At 49.7% G+C, this 19,145-nt stretch overlaps 2 protein-coding genes across 2 annotated transcripts; one reads left to right on the forward strand and one right to left on the reverse strand.

Annotated features, from left to right (window-relative positions):
- Window positions 1-507: 507 nt before the first annotated feature.
- On the forward strand, window positions 508-12,563 carry LOC132085702 (cysteine sulfinic acid decarboxylase-like). Its single transcript, XM_059491138.1, has 6 exons — window positions 508-683; window positions 766-1,229; window positions 2,016-2,153; window positions 2,872-2,947; window positions 12,427-12,457; window positions 12,509-12,563. The coding sequence occupies exons 2-6, from the start codon at window positions 1,086-1,088 to the stop codon at window positions 12,561-12,563; spliced, it is 444 nt and encodes a 147-aa protein (XP_059347121.1). The 5' UTR covers window positions 508-683; window positions 766-1,085.
- Window positions 12,564-17,438: 4,875 nt separating this feature from the next.
- LOC132085731 (uncharacterized) lies at window positions 17,439-18,610 on the reverse strand. The gene is made up of 2 exons (XM_059491160.1): window positions 18,599-18,610; window positions 17,439-18,110 (listed from the first exon to the last, which is right to left on the reverse strand). Exon 2 carries the CDS (start codon window positions 18,075-18,077, stop codon window positions 17,439-17,441), a length of 639 nt encoding a protein of 212 aa, XP_059347143.1. The 5' UTR covers window positions 18,078-18,110; window positions 18,599-18,610.
- Between the last annotated feature and the right edge of the window lie 535 nt (window positions 18,611-19,145).

Here is a 19,145-nt window from a genome sequence, read left to right on the forward strand (position 1 = left end):
CAGCACCCTGCACGAGGAGAGGCATTAAATAGCACCAGCACTGCGGCGGCCGCCACTGCCCTGCAATGGCAGCAGGGCTGTATGGCCAACAGTGGAAGGACAACGAGAAGCTCCCTGATGCAGAACCTAGACAAAATCAACATAGTGCTGCGGGATCCTGCAGGAATCTTCAGACTGGTGGAACTTGTTGACACTGGTACTGGGATTTGGGGTACACGGGAAATGAAGGGCACTGGGAATGGGTGTAGGGACACAGGACATGGGGGACACCAAACACTGGTGGGGGAACACACTGCAAGTAATGGGGGGACACCAGGGACAGGTGGGGGGTACACTGGCGACAGGGGGGACAATGAGAATAAGTTTGGGGACCCTGGGAATAGGTGGGGGCCACACTGGGAATGGGTTGTGGGGACACTGGGAGTGGGAGGTCATATGGGGTCACCACTCTTCCCACAGATCTGGGGGCACAGTCCTAACCCTTCCCCCTGTCCCCAGAACCCTCCGGGGCTCCTTCCCGAGTCCTGGACTTTGCTCCTTGCCCCTGGCGATGTGACCAGAGGAAAATTCCATCCTGGGGAGGGAAGAGAGAGGAGCTGGGAAAGCCTGGTCCCAGGATCATCTAATCCCAGGAGAACCTGTTCCTGGCAGCACCTGATCTTGGAAAATTGCAGCTGGCAGAGGTGAGAGGAGAGGTGAGTCCAGAGAGCCTGATGCCGGGAGAAACCCATCCTGGGAACACCTAATGTGATCATCCTGTTACAGAACTACGTCATTCCAGAAGAACATCATTCTGTAATCGCCGTATCCCAGGAGAATTTCACCCTGAGAGAGCCTTATTCCAGGAGCACCTCATCACAGGGGGAAGCTCAGCCTGGGATCACCTTACCCCAGGAGATCCTTATCCCACAATCACCTCGTTCTGGGACCACCTTATCCCAGGAGATCCTTGTCCCAGGATCGCTTTATCCCAAGGTTATCTGCTTCCAGGAGGAGCTCATCCTGGGATCCCCCACTCCTGCCGACTGCTGCCAATTCCAGGGTCCCTCCTGCTGCACTTCGGGGTCTCCCTGTGTTCTCCTGCCATGGCTGAGCCCTCTGGAGCTGGGGACAGCATCCCATTGGAATGTCCTGGCCTGGACACGGCCGCTGGGGAGGAATTCCTGCAGGAAGTGTTCCAGATCCTGCTGGAGGAGGGCGTGCGGAAGAGCACAGATGTGACACAGAAGGTTGGGACACTGGGGCACTTGAGAGGGAGGGTCCCCAGTTCCATTGCATCCTATTCCTGTTTCCAGTACCATTCTCAATCCCAATCCCATTCCTGTCCCCACAGGTAGGTGACTGGAAGGAGCCCCCTGGCAGGGGATGGGGTTCCCGATTTGTCCCTATTGCTTGTCCTGTTCCCAGGCATTCCCTGTCCCCGTCCCTATCCCATTCTCCTTCCCAGTCATTCCCAATCCTATTCCCAGTCATTCCCAGGCGTGTGACTGGAAGCAGACATGGAAGGGGGTGAGGGTCACAATATTGCTCCTTTCCCAGTCCTATTCCCATTCTGAAACCCAGTTCCATTCCCATTCCCAATCCTGTTCTTAATACAAGTCCCGCTTCCAGCCCTGTTCCAACAGCTAGTCCCATTCCCAATCCCATTCTCAGTCCCGTTCGCGTTTCCAGTCCTGTTCCCATTCTGAGTCCCCTTCCCAATCTTATACTCGGAATAGGACTGGGAGTGGCACTGGGGCTGGAAATGAGAGTAAGTCCCAGTTGCAGTCTCATTCTCATTTCCAGTCTTGTTCCCCATCTTGTTTCCATTTCTAGTCCTATTTGCAGTCCCACTTCCAGCCTCATTGTCATTCCCATTCCCCATTCTGTTTGCAGTTCTGGTGCCAGTCCCATTCCCATTCTGGTTCCTGGTTCCAGTCCCATTCCCATTGTCAACATCATTCCCAGCTCGTTCCCCCTGCGGTTCCCAGTCCCATTCCCAGTCTCGTTCCCAGTCATTCCCAGTGCTTTCCCAGGTGTGTGACTGGAAGGAGCTGCAGGAGCTGTGGGACCTGCTGGATCTGGAGCTGCGGAGCGATGGGGAGGGGCGGGAGCGGCTCCTGCAGCGCTGCCGGGATGTGCTGCGCTTCAGCGTCCGCACCGGTGCGCTCCCAGTACACACCAGTGCACACCAGTTCAGCCCCAGGGCAGGCCCAGTGCCTCCCAGTTTAGCCCTGCACAAACTGCATTGGGCACGGCCGCTCTCACTCCGGCCCAGCGGTTCCCAGTGTGGCCCCTGGTGCCTGACAGTGTCAAACATTGTGGCCCCTGCCATGTTCCCCTCCATGTCTCCCCTGTTATAAATGGTGTTCAATTTGTGTTGAATTTGGGCTGGGTTGGAATTGCTCTTTTGGGATGATTTGATGGGTGTTTGTTGTGGGTCCTGGGGAGGGCAGGTCCAGGGTTTGGTGGGGGTGATAGTCGAAGGGGGTCGGGAGGTGATTGGACAGGGGACTTGACCAATCATTCGATGCCCCAAGAAAATGATTGGTCCAGAATGAATATTGATATGGACCAATGAGAACACCGGAAAACACAGGGACCAATCAACACACAGATCCTTCTGAGGGACCTACATTTTTTGGGGAGAACTCAGTGTGTTTGGGAGACATTGTTATCTTTGGGTTGTTGCATGGGAGTTTGGGCTTATGTCAAACTCCTGTCCTCTGTGGTTTGTTTTAATGAACAATAGCCTTTTTCCTTCTCAAAATCTGGCCTCGTTCGAATCCATAACATCTTCTGGGGACTCATCAGGGATAGCCCACGCCCCAAACTGGTCTGGGGTAGCTCAGGACCTGGGAGATACGTCCAGCCACCTTTTTTGGCTGCCAGAGATTTGACTACGTCGGACTGCAGAAGGGATTGCTGCCTATACCCAAGGCTGCAGAGGACACAACAGCCCAAAAAGGTGAGAGCCCTTCGAGAGGGAGTGGGCCTCACACTGCCCCTGAGCAGTGCGAGTGGGGTTTAAGGTGCGAGGGGGTGCGAAGTGAATGTGCGTGATTGAGACAGGGACTGTGAGCGCAGACTCCCGAAGCAAGTGTGTGGGGGAAGCGAGTGTTGCAGCCGTTGAGTGAGTGTACCTCTAGGGACCCCTAGAGTAGGGGAGATGAAGAGTACCCTCCTCTAGCCACCCTTACCTGCTCAGGCGCCCGTTCCTCCAGTGAGTGGAGGCTCCAAGGGGTGATTTGGGCCCTTGGCCTTGAGAGGAGGGTGTTAGTGGGCTGGACTGCCCAGAGTAAGGGGCAAAAGCTCTGACCACTAGCCCAAATCACCTGGAGGGTTGTTCCTCAGAGATAGAGCAGGGGAGTCTAATCTCTGAGGAACTAGGACCTTAGGGGTGGGAGAAAAACTCCTATACAGAGACTGCCAGACAAAGTAGCCACTGTATATGGGAGTGCCCCTTTCTGAGACAGGGGAAGGGGAGGGTGCCCAGCGTAAGAGAGTTAGGGAGCCCTTGAGCTAGGATCCCACTGGGGGGGTTGCAGAGGGGGACAGACTCAGGACCCTGAGCTGGGATCCCATCAGGGGGTCGTAGGGGTAACTGAGGGGCCTAAACTTCACAGGTGCAGTGGCCCTCAAGCAGGCAGGTGGGCCCCCTGCTATGGAAGGGCCCTTTCAGCCACTAGGGCTGAAGGGGATGTTAGAACCTGTCTAAGCTAAGGCAAAATTCAAGAGGCAGAGCCTCTCCAGTGGAAGCCCATTGTACATGAGTTGTCGAGATCTCTGCAGAGTGAGGTTTGGAGGTGAGGACAAGCTGAAAGTCCTCCGACTGCTACTCAGGGAGGGCAAGTATAAGACCCCGCTGCGGCCATTTTGTATTTGGTTGAGCGGGCGGTTCGTTTCACTGTAGCCATTTTGTCTTTTGTTGAGCAAGTGGCTCGCTGTGGTCATTTGGTATTCGGGTGAGCAGGTGGTTTATTTCAGAGTGGCCATTTTGTCTTCTGTTGAGTAAGTGGCTCTCTGCGTCTATTTTGTATTTGGTTGAGCAAGTGGTTGTAAGTTGCTTAATTTCTTGAAATAGCCATCGTTATTGTTTAGTTTTCCAGCTAAGACAATAGCTATTACATTTCTTTTTTGAATTAATTTGGATATTTCACTATTCTTAGGTTATAAATGTTCATTTCAATTGACATTTTTATTCCGAAACCCTTGTTAAACTGCAATATTTATTTTGTTTCCCATACTAAATATTTCTTTGAGTCACCATTTTTTTGTTTTGTTTCCCACCAAAGCTACCACATTTATTTCGTTTCCCAGGTCAAACATTTCTTTAAAAGTTGCCATCTTTGTCTTGCCTCTTACGATAAGGAACTTTTAAAAGTAACCATTATTAATACATTTTCCACAATAATTAATATTTATTTTCTCTTCCTCATTAATAACTAATACTTATCCCTTATTAAAAAAAAATTAAAATAAATAAATAAATTAAAAAAATAATTAACAAAATAATATATATTTTTTAAATTGTAATTGGATACCAATTGCTAGTTAAAGATGGGACAGTGTGCTGGAAAAAGTGCTAGCAGGAAGAGAAAAGGGAAGGAAGTTTTTAAGTAAATACCTCCTAGTAGTCCTTTAGGTGAACTTTTAATAAACTGGGATACTTATGAGGGAATGAAGGATCTAGATAAAATAAAAATTATGAGCTACTGTACAGAAATATGGCCTAAAGAGAGTATTGCTGAAGGACCTGTCCTGGTACGGGACAAAAGAAAGATGGCTATGTACAGCTTTAAATAGATATGTCAATACCTGGGTAGAACCTTGCAAGGAAGAGATTAGTTATGCTAAATGTTGGTTAGAAAGGGAGAAACAGGAAGAGGAAATAAAAGGATATAAGGTATCCAGAGAAGAAGAAAAAGAAGAAACTAAGCTACCAGAAAGGAGGTGGGATCCTTTAGACCATCTTCCTCTGCCTCCCCCTCCTGATGCCTTAGATTACACTCAGAGTATCCATCTCCCTTAGATTACCTCCCGTTACCTCCTCCTCTGACTCCTCCTATAGACCACCTTCCTCCTCCCCCTCCAACCTTGTACCCCCTCAGTACCATCTCATGAGGTGGATGCAATTTCAGGATCTACTCCCACAGGAGTTTTAAAATCACCTCAACCTTTTAATTCAAGTTGTCCTGCTCCCAGCATCCCTTCTTCTGTATCATCTCCTTTCCCAAATATACCAGAACCTGCCCATTCTAGTACTCCTTCAGTTTTGCAGATTCCCTCCAGTTCCTCAAGTACCCAGACACCGGTCTCTAGTACCACTCAGAGTGTCCATACCCCAGTCTTGGCTCCCAAAACTTTCCAAAATACCCCTCTTTATTTTTCCTCCATATTTCAACCGACAACCCAAAGTACCTCTTCCTCTATTCTTATTTCTGGAACATAACAAAACATTCCTTTTTATTTATCCCCCATACCCCAACATACTGAGAGTCAAAAGCAGGAGGAAAGTTTGCAAACAAAAGGTCAGGGAGTGAAAAGGGCCTGTTGTTGTAAAGATATAGAGGAAAAGAAGTTAATTGAACCAGATAAGCATGTAGAAAGCCATCAATATAATACAAGGTTCCAAGCAAAGAAAATTCAAGATGAAGGTGGGAGAATTGAAAAGTTGTTTCCTCTAAGGGAAGTGCCTATGGGGAGGGCCAGAGGTGGTACTGGTTTTGTGAATGCCCCATTCACGGCCTCTGAGGTTAGAAATTTTAAGAAAGAAATTAAACCTTTATTAGAAGATCCCATAGGCATCTCACAGCAACTAGATCAATTTCTAGGACCCAATATTTACACATGGGAAGAATTAAATTCAATTTTAGAAATACTCTTTTCCTCAGAGGAAATACAAATGATTAGTGCAGCAGGCATGAAAATTTGGGAGAGGGAGAATTGAGGTGGTCCCAGAGGGGAAGAGAAGATGCCTCTCAATCCACCCAACTGGGACCCAAATCAGGAGGAGGGAAGAGCAAGTATGAGACAATATAGAACCCTAATTATAAGAAGGATAAGAGAGGCTGTCCGTAAAACAAATAATGCTAAACTGGCATTTGATAGCCATCAGGAACGGGATGAGTCACCTAGTGCCTGGTTAGAGACATTTAAAAGAAATTTCGAATTGTATTCTAGTATTCTAGTGTTGATCCAGACAGTCCAGAAGGACAAGTCCTAGTCAAAATTCAATTTGTAACAAAGGCTTGGGTAGACATCAGGAGAAAATTAGAAAAGCTGGATGATTGGCAAGAAAAAGGAATGAACGAGTTATTATGGGAGGCACAAAAAGTATATTTAAGGAGGGAGGAGGAAAAGACCAGGACAAAAGCAAAAATCATGGTAGCAGTGGCTAGGGAAAGTGCAGGGTTCAGAAGTAGTGAATTGACAGGAGTGAGAAAAGGCGAGTACGCAGGGCCTCGAGGAGGTGAATTCAAAGTACAACCAAGTAGCAAGAAAGAGCCAAATAGAGATAGCAGAACATCTTGGGTGGAAGGAAGACCACCTTGGGCCGATATAATATGTTTTTATTGTGGAGAAAGGGGACACACCAGGAATTTTTGTAGAAAAGAAAGAATAGGTGAAGCCATCGCACAAGAACAGGACACCCTAGGAGAGAGGCAAACAGGAGATGACTAGGGGTGTCAGGGGCTCTACGCTCTGAGGGATGATATTGGTCATCAAAAGGAGCCTCTGGTAAACTTAGAAATTAGCCCTCAGAGTGAAGAAATTGAATTTCTAGTTGACACTGGGGCAGATCGTTCAAGTGTTTCAAAAATCCCTAAGGATGCAAACTAAGTAACGGAACATGTAAAGTTAGAGGGGCTGAAAACAACCCTTTGGAAGTACCCATCATTGAAGAAGTGTCTATAAAAGGAAGTTTCAGAGAAGGCTCTGCAGACCTGCTATACTTGCCAGAATTAGATTCTAACCTTCTAGGCCGGGGTTTACAGGTGCAATTAAAGATAGTAGTACCTGAGGGAGAACATATGGTAGTAAAGATGATGGTTTTGAGGGAGGAAGATGAAAAGGCCATAAATCCGAGGGTGTGGGCAGAAGAGGGTGGACTGTTAAGCATTCCACCTGCAGAAGTAAAAATGAAACCCAACCTTCCTCCAATAAGAATTAAACAATAACCAATTTCTATAGAAGGGAAGCAAGGACTGACACCTGTCATTAAAAACCTGATTGAAGAAGGAATTCTAGAACCATGTATGTCCCCACATAACACTCCTATATTGCCTCTGAAGAAACCAGATGGTACATATCAGTTAGTCCAAGACCTATGAGAAGTAAATAAGTAAACAATTACCTGATACCCAGTGGTAGCCAACCCATACAATTTATTAAGCAAAGTACCATCAAAACATGCATGGTTTAGTGTTATAGATCTGAAAGATGCTTTTTGGTCCTGCCCACTTGAAAAAGAAAGTAGAAAATGGTTTGCATACGAATGGGAGGATGAGGAAACTGGGAGGAAACAACAGCTGCAATGGACAAGTTTACCTCCGGGATTCACAGAGTCACCAAATTTGTTTGGCCAGACTCTAGAAGAAATCATAAAACAATTTACACCCGAAGGAAATTCCCAGGTTCTACAGTATGTAGATGATTTGTTGATTTCTGGGGAACAAAGAGAGGAAGTACAAGCAACAACGGTTAATCTACTGAACTTCCTGGGGGGAAAAGTGTTAAAAGTATCCAAAAAGAAGTTACAATTTGTTGAACCTGAAGTAAAAGATCTGGGTCACATAACTGGGAAAGGATACAAGAAATTAGATGCTGATTGAATTCAGAGCATACTATTCTTACCAGCGCCTACAACAAAAACGGATGTAAGGAAATTACTTGGATTAACTGGATACTGTAAATGATGGATAGATGGACACACAAAGTTAGTTAAATTCCTATATAACAAATTGGTTGAAGATGAGCCTATAAATTGGAGTGAAGATGATGAGAAGCAGCTGGAAGAATTAAAGGAAAAATTAGCAAATGCCCCAGCGTTAAGTTTACCGGATTTGAATAGACTGTTTGAACTGTTTGCTAATGTAGAAGAAGGAATAGCTTATGGTGTCGTTGTACAAGAATGGTGTGGAGTGCGGAAGCCCATTGCCCACATCTCAAAATTATCAGACTCGGTTGTCAGAGGTTGGCCTATTGTGGAAGAATGGCTGGATAAACAGGGCCATGGGTCCCTTGAAATGTTGTACAAGCAAACCCCATGTTGGCTTGACATAACTAGGCTGCACGCCATGATAAGGAGATTGCAAAGTGTGCTGTGTTATGCTGACAAGGTCGAAAGGGCAAGGACAGCAGTAAAAATGAAGAAGAAAAGAGGTTTTGCAATATAAAAATTGAAAGTAAAAGCAACGAGAATGAGGAAGAACCCTGTGTTAGAAACCACAAAGGAAGAGGAGTATGTAATGTAACTTTTTGCTTTAAACCAATGAACTAACGATGAGTACGCATAACGAATAGAAACATACAAAAGTTCCGTTGTACTCAAAATAAGCTGAAGCTTGCTTTACCAATCATATTAACTGATTGCTTGTCTTCCCTCGCCGCTGTCAGCCTCCTTGTCTCCAAGCAGTAGCTGCCACTGTAGTTCTCCTAGAAGAAGGTTACAGGTTAACATTAGGTAACAAAATCAAGGTATATACTCCCCATGATTTAAAAAATGTCGTAAGTAGGAGAGCATGTCAGTGGATTTCAGACAGTAGACTTTTAAAGTATGAATTGATTTTAAACAACAGTGAAAATATAGAATTAGCTACAACAAGAATTCAGAACCCCGTGCAGTTCTTATATGGAGAACCAAAGGAAGAATTGCCACATCACTGTCTCGAAACTATAGATTTGAAGATAAAAGTCAGAGAGGATCTATTAGAACAACCTTTATCTGAGGGAGAAATACTTTTTATAGATGGTTCATCACAAGTAGTTGATGGGAAAAGAGTATCAGGATATGCCATAGTAGAGGGATATACAATGACAGTTGTGGAAAAAGGAAAGCTTCCTGTGAATTGGTCTGCAGAGTGTTGTGAGATTGATGCACTATTAAAAGGAGTGAAATGGTTGGACAAAAAGAATGGCACTATATTCACTGATTCTAAATATGCTTATGGGGTAGTACATACCTTTGGGAAAATCTGGGCGGAGAGAGGATTTGTTACTGAAAAGGAAAAACCTTGATTCATGAAGGCCTCATAAGAGCAGTGCTAGAAGCTTTGAAAGGGCCTAAAGAAATTGCAGTGGTGCATACAAAAGGACACCAAAAAGGTGATACTAGAGAAATAAAAGGGAACAACTTGGCAGATATAACTGCAAAGAGGGCCACAGTGGAGAATTCAGAAAAGGTCCTCAAACTAAATGAAATAGGAGATGAGAATGATGATGATGATAGAGGAAAGGAGGAGATCCCTACATTTAATGAGAAAGAACAAGAAGAGTTACTAAAACATGGTGCGGACCAAAATGAAAAAGGAGAATGGAGGATGCCAGAGGGTAGACAAGTATTAGAGCATTAACTAGGAAGATATTAGAGGACCTACATGTCTCAACCCATCGGCGCACTCAAGCTTTGTGCGATCATTTTATGAGAACTTATGTATGTATTGGGGTATGGGAAATTGCCAAAATAATAACCAGAGAATGTATGACATGTCAGAAGATAAATAGAAAAATAATGAGAAAATTACCTCCAGTGGGAAGCGAGTTAGCAAAAAGACCATTTCAATGTATACAAACAGACTTTACGGAATTACCACAGGTACAAAGGTATAAGTATTTACTAGTAATGATAGACCATCTGACTCATTGGGTGCAGGTATATCCAACAACGAAAGGAACTGCAGAGACTGTAAGCAAAATTTTATTAGAACAAATCATACCCCGATATGGAATAATTGATACTATTGACTCCAATAGAGGTCCTCATTTTACAGCTAAGATATTACAACAACTAATGAATGCTCTAAATATCATCTGGAAATTTCACACTCCATGGAGACCCCAAAGTTCTGGGAGGGTAGAAAGAATGAATCAGATTCTTAAGATAACTCTTACAAAATTAACAGAAGAAACAAAGAAGAATTGGTTGAAATGTCTCCCTCTGGCACTAATGAGGATAAGGACTAAACCAAGGGCAAATATAGGAGTGCCACCATATGAAATTATGTTTTGTTTACCATTCTTAACAACTTCAGGAGATGTGAGAACATATGAAGAAGGAGAATGGGGTGTGAGAAAATATATCAAGACTACAACCTGCACTTTAGAAGAATTAAGGGATATCTTCCTCAAGCTACTCCCATTGATTTCAAAATCCACAAATTCCAACCTGGTGACTGGGTATTTATCAAGACCTGGAGAGAACAACCATTAATCCCAAAGTGGGAAGGTCCATTCCAAGTTTTAGCGAAACAGTTATTCAAACACAGGAGCAGGATGGACACTTGTCACCCGAGTGAAAGGGCCAGTTTCAGCACCCGAGGGGCTATCTCTGACCTCAGCTAAGTAACACCAAGCTGATTCTAAGGAAGAAGACATCAGAAACACCATAAGAAGACAAATAAGTTATGAGTTATAATAGAACTTTGTTAGATTTATTGTAAAATAACTAATTGAAAGTTGTAACTTTTTTTTTCTCTATTTAGGGGGGGTGAAATGATATGAGTTGTGAAGGAAGTATTTTAATCTCTGGTATTTATTAATACAGATCCTGAGATCCAGGAAAAGATAGAGCATTCTCCCATGCCTCTAGCAATCTGCCCCTAAAAGACGGAAGGAACAGGTTGATACAAAAGGGAAGGTAGACTCCTGCAGCAGTAATTGGTAAGAATCTCACAGAAATAAACAAGGAAAGCGGGGGGGCAAGACTGGATGAGGTTATATTCTTACCACAGAGTCGCTGATCCTCTGTGGAGGGGAGACATGGCTGGGAGAGTAGCTTGTACCGGACCCCCACTGCCATTTCAGAAATGCCACTATCCTCTGTGTGCAGGAGATTCTTGGACTGCTGTCCCTAGAACCCGCACGAATCCGAGTCCCAATTGCTTCAACTCTTTGTCATTCACCAGCTGTATAGAAGATGGAAAAACACATTGGCTATATGAAAATATAGGGAATTTCAAACAGAAGTTAATGGGGGAATGCCCTATGAAAGAAAAATTAATCTGTTCAGGAAAGAGACTGATTGAAAGAAAGATAAGACATGGGGTTTATGAACCATGTTTAATGAAAGAAAGCTGCTACTACAAGAAAATGGAGTGGAAATAGCGGAGAACTCAGAGATTGCCAAGTCAGCCCCTGAGATGTACAAGCAATACCAGAAATTGAGACAACTATACACCATTGAAGAAGAAACTAATTAAGAAAATGTTGGACATGCTGATGCGGGCTAAAGCCCGATCAAAGTTTTAGGGGGGAAGTTGTTATAAATGGTGTTCAATTTGTGTTGAATTGGGGCTGGGTTGGAATTGCTCTTTTGGGGTGATTTGATGGGTGTTTGTTGGGGGTCCTGGGGTGGGCAGGTCCAGGGTTTGGTGGGGGTGATAGTCGAAGGGGGTCGGGAGGTGATTGGACAGGGGACTTGAGCAATCATTCGATGCCCCAAGAAAATGATTGGTCCAGAATGAATATTGATATGGACCAATGAGAACACGGGAAAACAATCAATCAACGTGCAGATCCAACACCCACCAATCCTGGACCTGAGAGAGGTTATAAAGTGAGGGTTTCGGTTGGGTTTGGGGTTCTTCTCCTTCTGAGGGACCTACTTTTGAGGGAGAACCCAGCGTGTTTGGGACACGTTATCTTTGGGTTGTTGCATGGGAGTTTGGGCTTATGTCAAACTCCCCGTCCTCTGTAGTTTGTTTTAATAAACGAGAGCCTTTTTCCTTCTCAAAATCTGGCCTCGTTCAAACTCATAACACCCCAATCTTCTGCATCTCGCTTGACTGCCCCCATGCCCCCCCATTTCCCCCTGCATCCACTCCCTGACCCTCCCCATATACCTCCAACTCCTTCCAAGTCCCATCTGATCCCTCCATACCCACCCCCAATCCTTCCTGTCCCCCCATCCTCCATGTCCCTCTTGTGCATCCCCTGATTCCCCTGTATCCCCTCTGCCCACCCATTTTCCCATTTCCTCACACCCCCTCATTCCGTCCTCCATATCCTCCTCCTGTCTCCCCAGTCTCCTTCTGACCCTGCCATGACTCCTTGGAACCTCCCAGGCCCTCCCCTTATCTTCCCGTGTCCCACCCTCCACGTGCCATCCTTAACCCTCTCATGTTCCCCCCCATTTGCCCCTATCCCCTCCCATATCTCTCCCTGCCTCTCCCTGCCCCCCCCCATGTCCTCCCCTGACCACCCTCTGTCCCCTCTGTGTTCCCCCAGGTCACCCCCTGTCGCGCATCCCGGCTGGATGGTGACGGGGGTGGGCTACAGTCCCCCTCTTTTGGGCTCCACACTATCCCAGCTACCAGTGGAGGCGCAGCGTGGAACAAATGGGCCACAGCACGGGCCTGGGGTAGAACTCTGGGTAACGTTTTTAGATGGCAAAAACCCCCTCCCCAAGGTCCCAGGACCACAAACTGGGGGCAAACAACAGCTTATAAAGGGGGGCAGGTCTCAGGGGAGGATAGAATCTCTAGCTAATCAGGAGAATTGGGGGTGGAACACAAGGTGGGGAATACAAGGTATATAAACCAATGAAGGACTTCAAGGGAAGGGAACAGTTTGGGATAGGAGGGGTTAACAACACGATGGGAGGGGACAGGGATTTGAAACTTGGCCAGAAAATAGCTAAGTAACAAACAGATAAACCCACACCTGGCCCAATAAAATAACAAAGGCAGGTCTCTATCCCTGAACCCTGAACAAGGGTTGTGAACCCTAGTCGCTAATATCCTCATTCTAACCTTAGTAGGCAGTCAGCCAGTAGAACACCCGTTCATCATCATGGGCCAACTAGCCTCATTCACCTACTTCACTCTAAAAACAGGGGGAGAAAAAACCCAAAAGGACCACCAAACCACAAAACAAGCAGTAAACATGCCAAATAAATAAACTGGTTCTTCAACAAGCTTTTCTTGGGGCTGGACTGTGGACCACCACGCCCTGGCTGGCCGGTTCCTCACCGAGACCCTCAACACGAGCCCGTGAGCCCCCAACACTCCCAAAGGGCAGCTGGCGCATGGGGAGACCCCTCAAAAAGCTGCCATGACCCTCCCCTCCCCCAGATCCACCTGCAAGGAGCCCCTGGTGCTGATGGAGGGGGAGGTGCTGGCGGGAGGATTTTGGGCTGCTCAAGGTTGGAGGGAGGGTTTTGGGGGTGTTGAGGAGCCCAAATGAGAAAGGACCTGCCAAAACCCTGTGCTGACTGCCCTGATCTAGCCCCCAGTGTTGGTGCTGATGGAGGGGGGCTTCTGCGGGGAGGGGGATTTTTTGGGGTGCTGAGGCTCTGGGGAAGTTGTTTGGGGTTCTGAGGTTTCAGGGGGAGGGGAACCCCCCCGACTGCTGCTGGGCCCTTCCAGGTACACATACGAAGTGGCCCCAGTGCTGGTGCTGATGGAGGAGCAGGTCCTGGCCAAGCTCCGGGAGCTCGTGGGGTGGAGCAGCGGCGATGGCATCTTCGCTCCCGGTATCCCAGACCCTTCCCGAGGGGTATCCCTGTCCCCCCTCTGCCCCTGGCAGCCTGTCCGTGGTGCCCTGGGGGTGAAACGGAGGTCCCTGTCCTGGGCAGGGGGCTCTATGTCCAACATGTTGGCCATGAACGTGGCGCGATTCCGGCGTTTCCCAGAGAGCCGCAGCAGAGGGAACTGGGACCTGCCTCGCCTGGGCCTGTTTGCATCCCAGGAGGTGGGACTGGGGGATCGAGGTCACCCCAAAACCTAATCCTCAGAGTCATCCCAATTCTAATCCATGGGGTCATTCCAAACCCTATTCCTGGGGTCACCCCAAAACCTGATTCCTTGAGTCATCCCAAATGTGGCCACCTGAGGTCACTCAAAACCTGATCCCATGGGTCACTCCAAATGTCATCCCTGGGACCTCCACAAAACATGATCCAGGGGCTCACCTGGGGTCATCCCAAAAACTGATCCTGGTGTCGCCCCAAAGTTGATCCTTGGAGGTTGCCCTAAACCTGATCCATGGGGTCACTCCAAAACCTGGTGTCACTGAGGCTACCCCAAAACCTGGCCCGTGGGGTCACCCCAAGTCTGGTCCCTGAGATTACCCAAAATCTGGGGTTACCACAAGTCTGGTCCCTGAGGTGACCCCAGATCTGATTCCTGGGGTCCCCCCAATCCCGGTCCTGTTTTCCTGCCCAGAGCCATTACTCCATCCTAAAAGGAGCTGCTCTCCTGGGAATTGGCACGGACAACGTTCACCTGGTGCGGACAGATGAGAGGTGAGTGCTGGGAGGTCCCGAGGGACCCCAGGTCAGGGGATTCCTGCAGGTATCCATCCCTATCCCTTCCCTTCAGGGGGAAGATGATCCCGGAAGAGCTGGAGAAGGAGATCCAGAGGGTGAAAGCTGAGGTCAGGAGAGGCTGCACACCTCAAAGGCCCTCAAACTCCCCAATGGCTCCGCAGTAACCCCAACGGCCTTCCCAGTGTTCCCAAAGCTCCCTCAAAGTCCATGTCCCCACCTCTAAGTCTCCAAAGCCTCTCCAATGTTCCCAAAGCCCTTCCCATGTACATAAACCACACTCCATGTCCCCCAATGTCCCCCCAAAAACCCTGAATGTCTTCCAATGTCCCCCCACTGTCTCTTCAGTTCTTCAGTGCACCCAATGTCCCCTGTCCTCCCCAGACCTCCTGCCCTTCCTTAAAGTCAGTTGCCTGTCTGCCCCAAATCCCTCTGTAGCCCATTTCCTGCACCCCCAAAGTCCCCCTGTATCCTCCAGCCCCCCACAGCTTTCCTCCTGAGCCATATCAAAGTCCCCCCAAATGCCCACCCAGGGCTCAGAGCCCCTTCTTTTTCTGTGCCACCATCTTGGCCACCTTTGACTCCCTGTGCTCCCCTGCCCTCTACCCCCTTCCATGCCCCCAGCACCCTCCAATATCCCCAGACCCCTCCCTAATCCCCTCCAGGGCTCAGAGCCCCTCTTTGTGTGTGCCACGAGTGGCACCACCTTCCTGGGCGCCTTCGACCCGCTGGACGCCATCGCCGACGTCTGTGCCCGCCACGGGCTGTGGCTGCATGTGGACGTGAGTTTGGGGTGCTTGGCTGGGGGGGCTTGGGGGTCCCCCTGTGCGTGCTGATCCCCCTTTTCCTGCAGGCAGCATGGGGGGGCAGCGCCCTCCTGTCCCCCCAACTCCGTCATCTCCTTGCCGGCATCCACAGGTGTGTCCCTCCCCCTACCCCCGCAAAAGACTCCCACCTGCCCTCTGAGCTTTTGGGGATACCCTTTTTCCCCAGAGGGCCCCCCCCAAACTCTGCTGTTCCCCCCCACCAGAGCTGACTCAGTGACCTGGAACCCCCACAAGCTGTTGATGGTGGGGTTGCAGTGCTCAGCATTCCTGCTCCGTGACAGCTCCGTAGGTGCCCCCCATCCTGAATTTGTGCCCCTAGGATGCCTCCTGGGCCCCCTCATTAATTCTGGTGCCCCCTGCCCATCCCAGGGGCTCCTGCAGCGCTGCCATGGCGTGGGGGCCTCGTACCTGTTCCAGCGGAACAAGTTCTACGACGTGTCCCTGGACACAGGGGACAAGAGCCCCCAGTGCGGCCGCCGCGCCGACGGCCTCAAGCTCTGGATCCTCTGGAAAGCCGTGGGGACCCGGGGGCTGGCACAGCGTGTGGAGCGGGCGTTCGGTGCCTCTCGGTGAGCCCCAGGATCAGGGGGAACCCTCCACCCTCCCAAACTTGGCTTCACCCCTTTGCTGTCCCCAGGTATCTGTTGGAGCAGGTGAAGAGGAGGGAGGGATTCCAGCTGGTGATGGAGGTAAGGGTGATGGTGGAATGGAGAATGGGGGACATGGACACCTAAAAGTCCTGGAGGTTGGAATGCCACGGGTTTAAATCATCCTGGAGCTTTAACTGCCTGGCGGTTAATCCCAAAGGTTTGAATCCCCAAAGTTTAAATTCCAGAGTTTTCAATCCCAGAGGCTGAAATCTCAGAGGTTTGAATTGTCCCAGAAGTTTAAGTCTTGGAGGTTTAAATCCCTGAGGACAAATCCCACAGGTTTGAATCCCAGAATCTGAAATCCTGCAATTTGGAATTCCACAGATTTAAATCACCCCAGGGGTTGAAATCCCAGAGGTTGAAATCCTGGAGTTTAATCATCCTGGAAGTTTCCATTTTGGAGGTTTAAATCCCAGAGGATTAAATCCTGCAGGTTCCAACCCCAGACAATTAAATACACATGGCTGAATTCCTGGAAGTGTGAATCCCTATCAGATTCTGGGAATTGGGTGAATGGTCATGATCTCCTTCTGCTTCCTCTTCCTGCAGCCAGAATTTATCAACCTCTGCTTCTGGTTCATCCCACCCAGCCTGCGGGGCCAGGAGAACTGCCCGCAATTCTGGGACAAACTGGGAAAGGTGAGCCCAGAATTCCAAATTCCCCCCACCACCACCAGCATTCCAAATCCCCAGAAATCACCCAAAAAGAAAAACAAAATCCTCCTGAAATGGCGTTTCCCCCTAGGTGGCCCCAGCCATCAAGGAAAAGATGATCCGGAGGGGCTCCATGATGGTGGGGTACCAACCCCAAGGATCCCACGTCAACTTCTTCCGGCAGATTATCACCAATCCTGCTGTCACCCGCCAGGACCTGGACTTCTTCCTGGATGAGATACAGGAATTGGGATGGGATCTGTGAGCACTCCCAAAAACCCCAGTGAAAGACCCCAAAACCTTCCCCCCATCCCTGAGGTAGAGGAGCAGATCCTTGATTTCCTCCCCTCATCCCAAATTGGAAATGACCCCAAAACTCCACACTCATGGAATAAAACTCCATTTAATGGTCTTGATCTGATAATAATTTGATATAACCCCACCCTCAAAATAGGCTTTGGGGTGTAGGGGGTCCCATAATTCCCCTGGAAGCTCCAGAGGAGGTTGTGGATTCTGGGATCAGCATGTAGTGGCCTTGTGACTCTCCTGACATTGCCATGGCTTCTTGAAGCTCCAGAGGCTGGAATTTGTAGGGAAGAGGATCTGTCAGCATGCAAAAAACTCTTGGGAAAGTACTGCAAAACCTGCTGTGTCCATCCCTGAGGAAGTGGAGCAGAGCCTGGACTTCCTTCTGGAATCTTTAAATCAGGAGTAAAGATGGATGTTCTTGGGACTTGATCCTAAAACTCAGCACTCATGGAATAAAAGAGCATTTAATGGTCTCAATTTTATATGAATTTGATATCACACTCCCCTCCCCCAGGAAGGGAGTTTGGGGGTCCCTCAATTCCCCTGGAGGCTCCGGAGGAAGTTGAGGATTTCGGGATCAAGGTGGGCATCCTCAAGGCAGGCTAGGAGCTGGGACGCCGTGGCTTCCTCTCGCTGGCGCCGCTGCCAATCCCGCAGCATCTCGAAACTCCTCATAGTGGAATTGTTCGGATTTTCCTCCTGGATCTGGTCCAGCCTGCTCTGCTCCAGCCCTAGATGCAGAATTCCCACCTCCTGCCACTCTTTTCCCAATCTTTTGGCAACTCTCATCAAATCCTTCTCTGTCAAGCGTCGGGGATTCACGGGTGGAGCTGGAATCCCTCCAGGATGCTGTCCTGAAGTGGGATCCCTGGTCCCGCTGGGGGTGTCCCTATTAGGTTCCCTGGGGTTTTCCTCCGGGATTTGCTCTTCCAGGGGCAGCTGGAAGCGCTGGATGAGGTCGGAGCGGCCAATCTGCCGCAGGATCCTGGCGATCTCACGCAGGGAATTCCCCGGGAAGCGCTGGAGGAGGATCAGGCACAACTCAGGGCGCGATGCCTGGAGCACAAGCCCGGCAGGAATTTTGCTTCCCAGAAGGTACTTCAGGTTCTGGAATTGTTCTTCCGAGAGCGCCTGGTGCACCTCCAGCAGCGTTGCCCGCTCATCTCTCGCCATCGGGGCAGAAAATCCCACGGGGAAATGGGGTCACTGCTGGGACACAAGGGCTGGGCTAGAGGAAGAACCACCCAGCCCACAGAGTGGCGGACCAAGGGGGCACCGCTGGGCCCAAAAAATTCGGGGTGTGGGTGGAAAGGGGCCACGCTGTGCTCCATAAATTGGGGGTAGATGGGTCACCGCCCCCCCCGAGGGCTTTCCTGGTGCCCCCTTTGTCCTCTCTAGGGGGACGCTAGGGGCTGAACGCTGCCAGCGTCCCCCTAGAGCACCCCACCCTGCCCTGGGCCTGAGACCGCCGAGTCTCCCCGCAGTGGCCCCCCAGCCCTGGGGCTGGGACCCCCAGTGTCACCCCAATGGCCCCACTCCTTCCTGGCTCCTCCCGATGTCCCCGCCGTGTGCCAGGTGCCCTTTCTTCCGGGTCCCCACGATCTCGCGGCGCCCTCGGTACTTCCCTAGTCCGGATTCGCACCGTTCTCTCCCTCAAGCCTCTCGTTCTCCCCCCGCCACTGCCCCGCTCTCACCGCGCTCTGTTCCCGCCACCGCCCCGCTCTCACCGCGCTCTGTTCCCGCCACCGCCCCGCTCTCACCGCGCTCTGTTCCCGCCACCTTTGTTCCGTATGTGAGGAGCGGAAGCGTGGCCTCCTGTCCCGCCAGCAGTTGCCGCGGTAAGGCAGCGCGGCCGCTTTGAGCGGACGGGGCGCGTCCTGCCCGGGGCGCGTCCTGCCCGGGGGCAGCCTGGGGCCGTCCCGAGCGGAGTCCGCAGCGTCGTTTGGGCGCTCCGGGGCGGTTCAGGGGTGCTGCGAGTGAATTTTGGGCTCAGTGTCCAGCCCCGAGGGCCCCAACTGCTTCCGTTATCTCTCAATAATCCTCCATCCCCCCAGTGCTTCAGTCACTTCCAGTACCACCAGTAACATCCAATCCCTCAAACCCCCGGTGTCCTCCAGTTCCCCAGTCTCTCCCGTAAACCTCCAGTCCCCTGGTACGCCCAGTCCCCCAAGTCTTTCCAATGGTCCAGTCCCCCCAGTATTCTCCAGCCCCTCCATGCCCCCAGTTCCCCCCAGTAACCCT

The sequence above is a fragment of the Ammospiza nelsoni genome, chromosome 32 (assembly GCF_027579445.1).
Source record: "Ammospiza nelsoni isolate bAmmNel1 chromosome 32, bAmmNel1.pri, whole genome shotgun sequence".
Lineage (NCBI taxonomy): Eukaryota > Metazoa > Chordata > Aves > Passeriformes > Passerellidae > Ammospiza > Ammospiza nelsoni.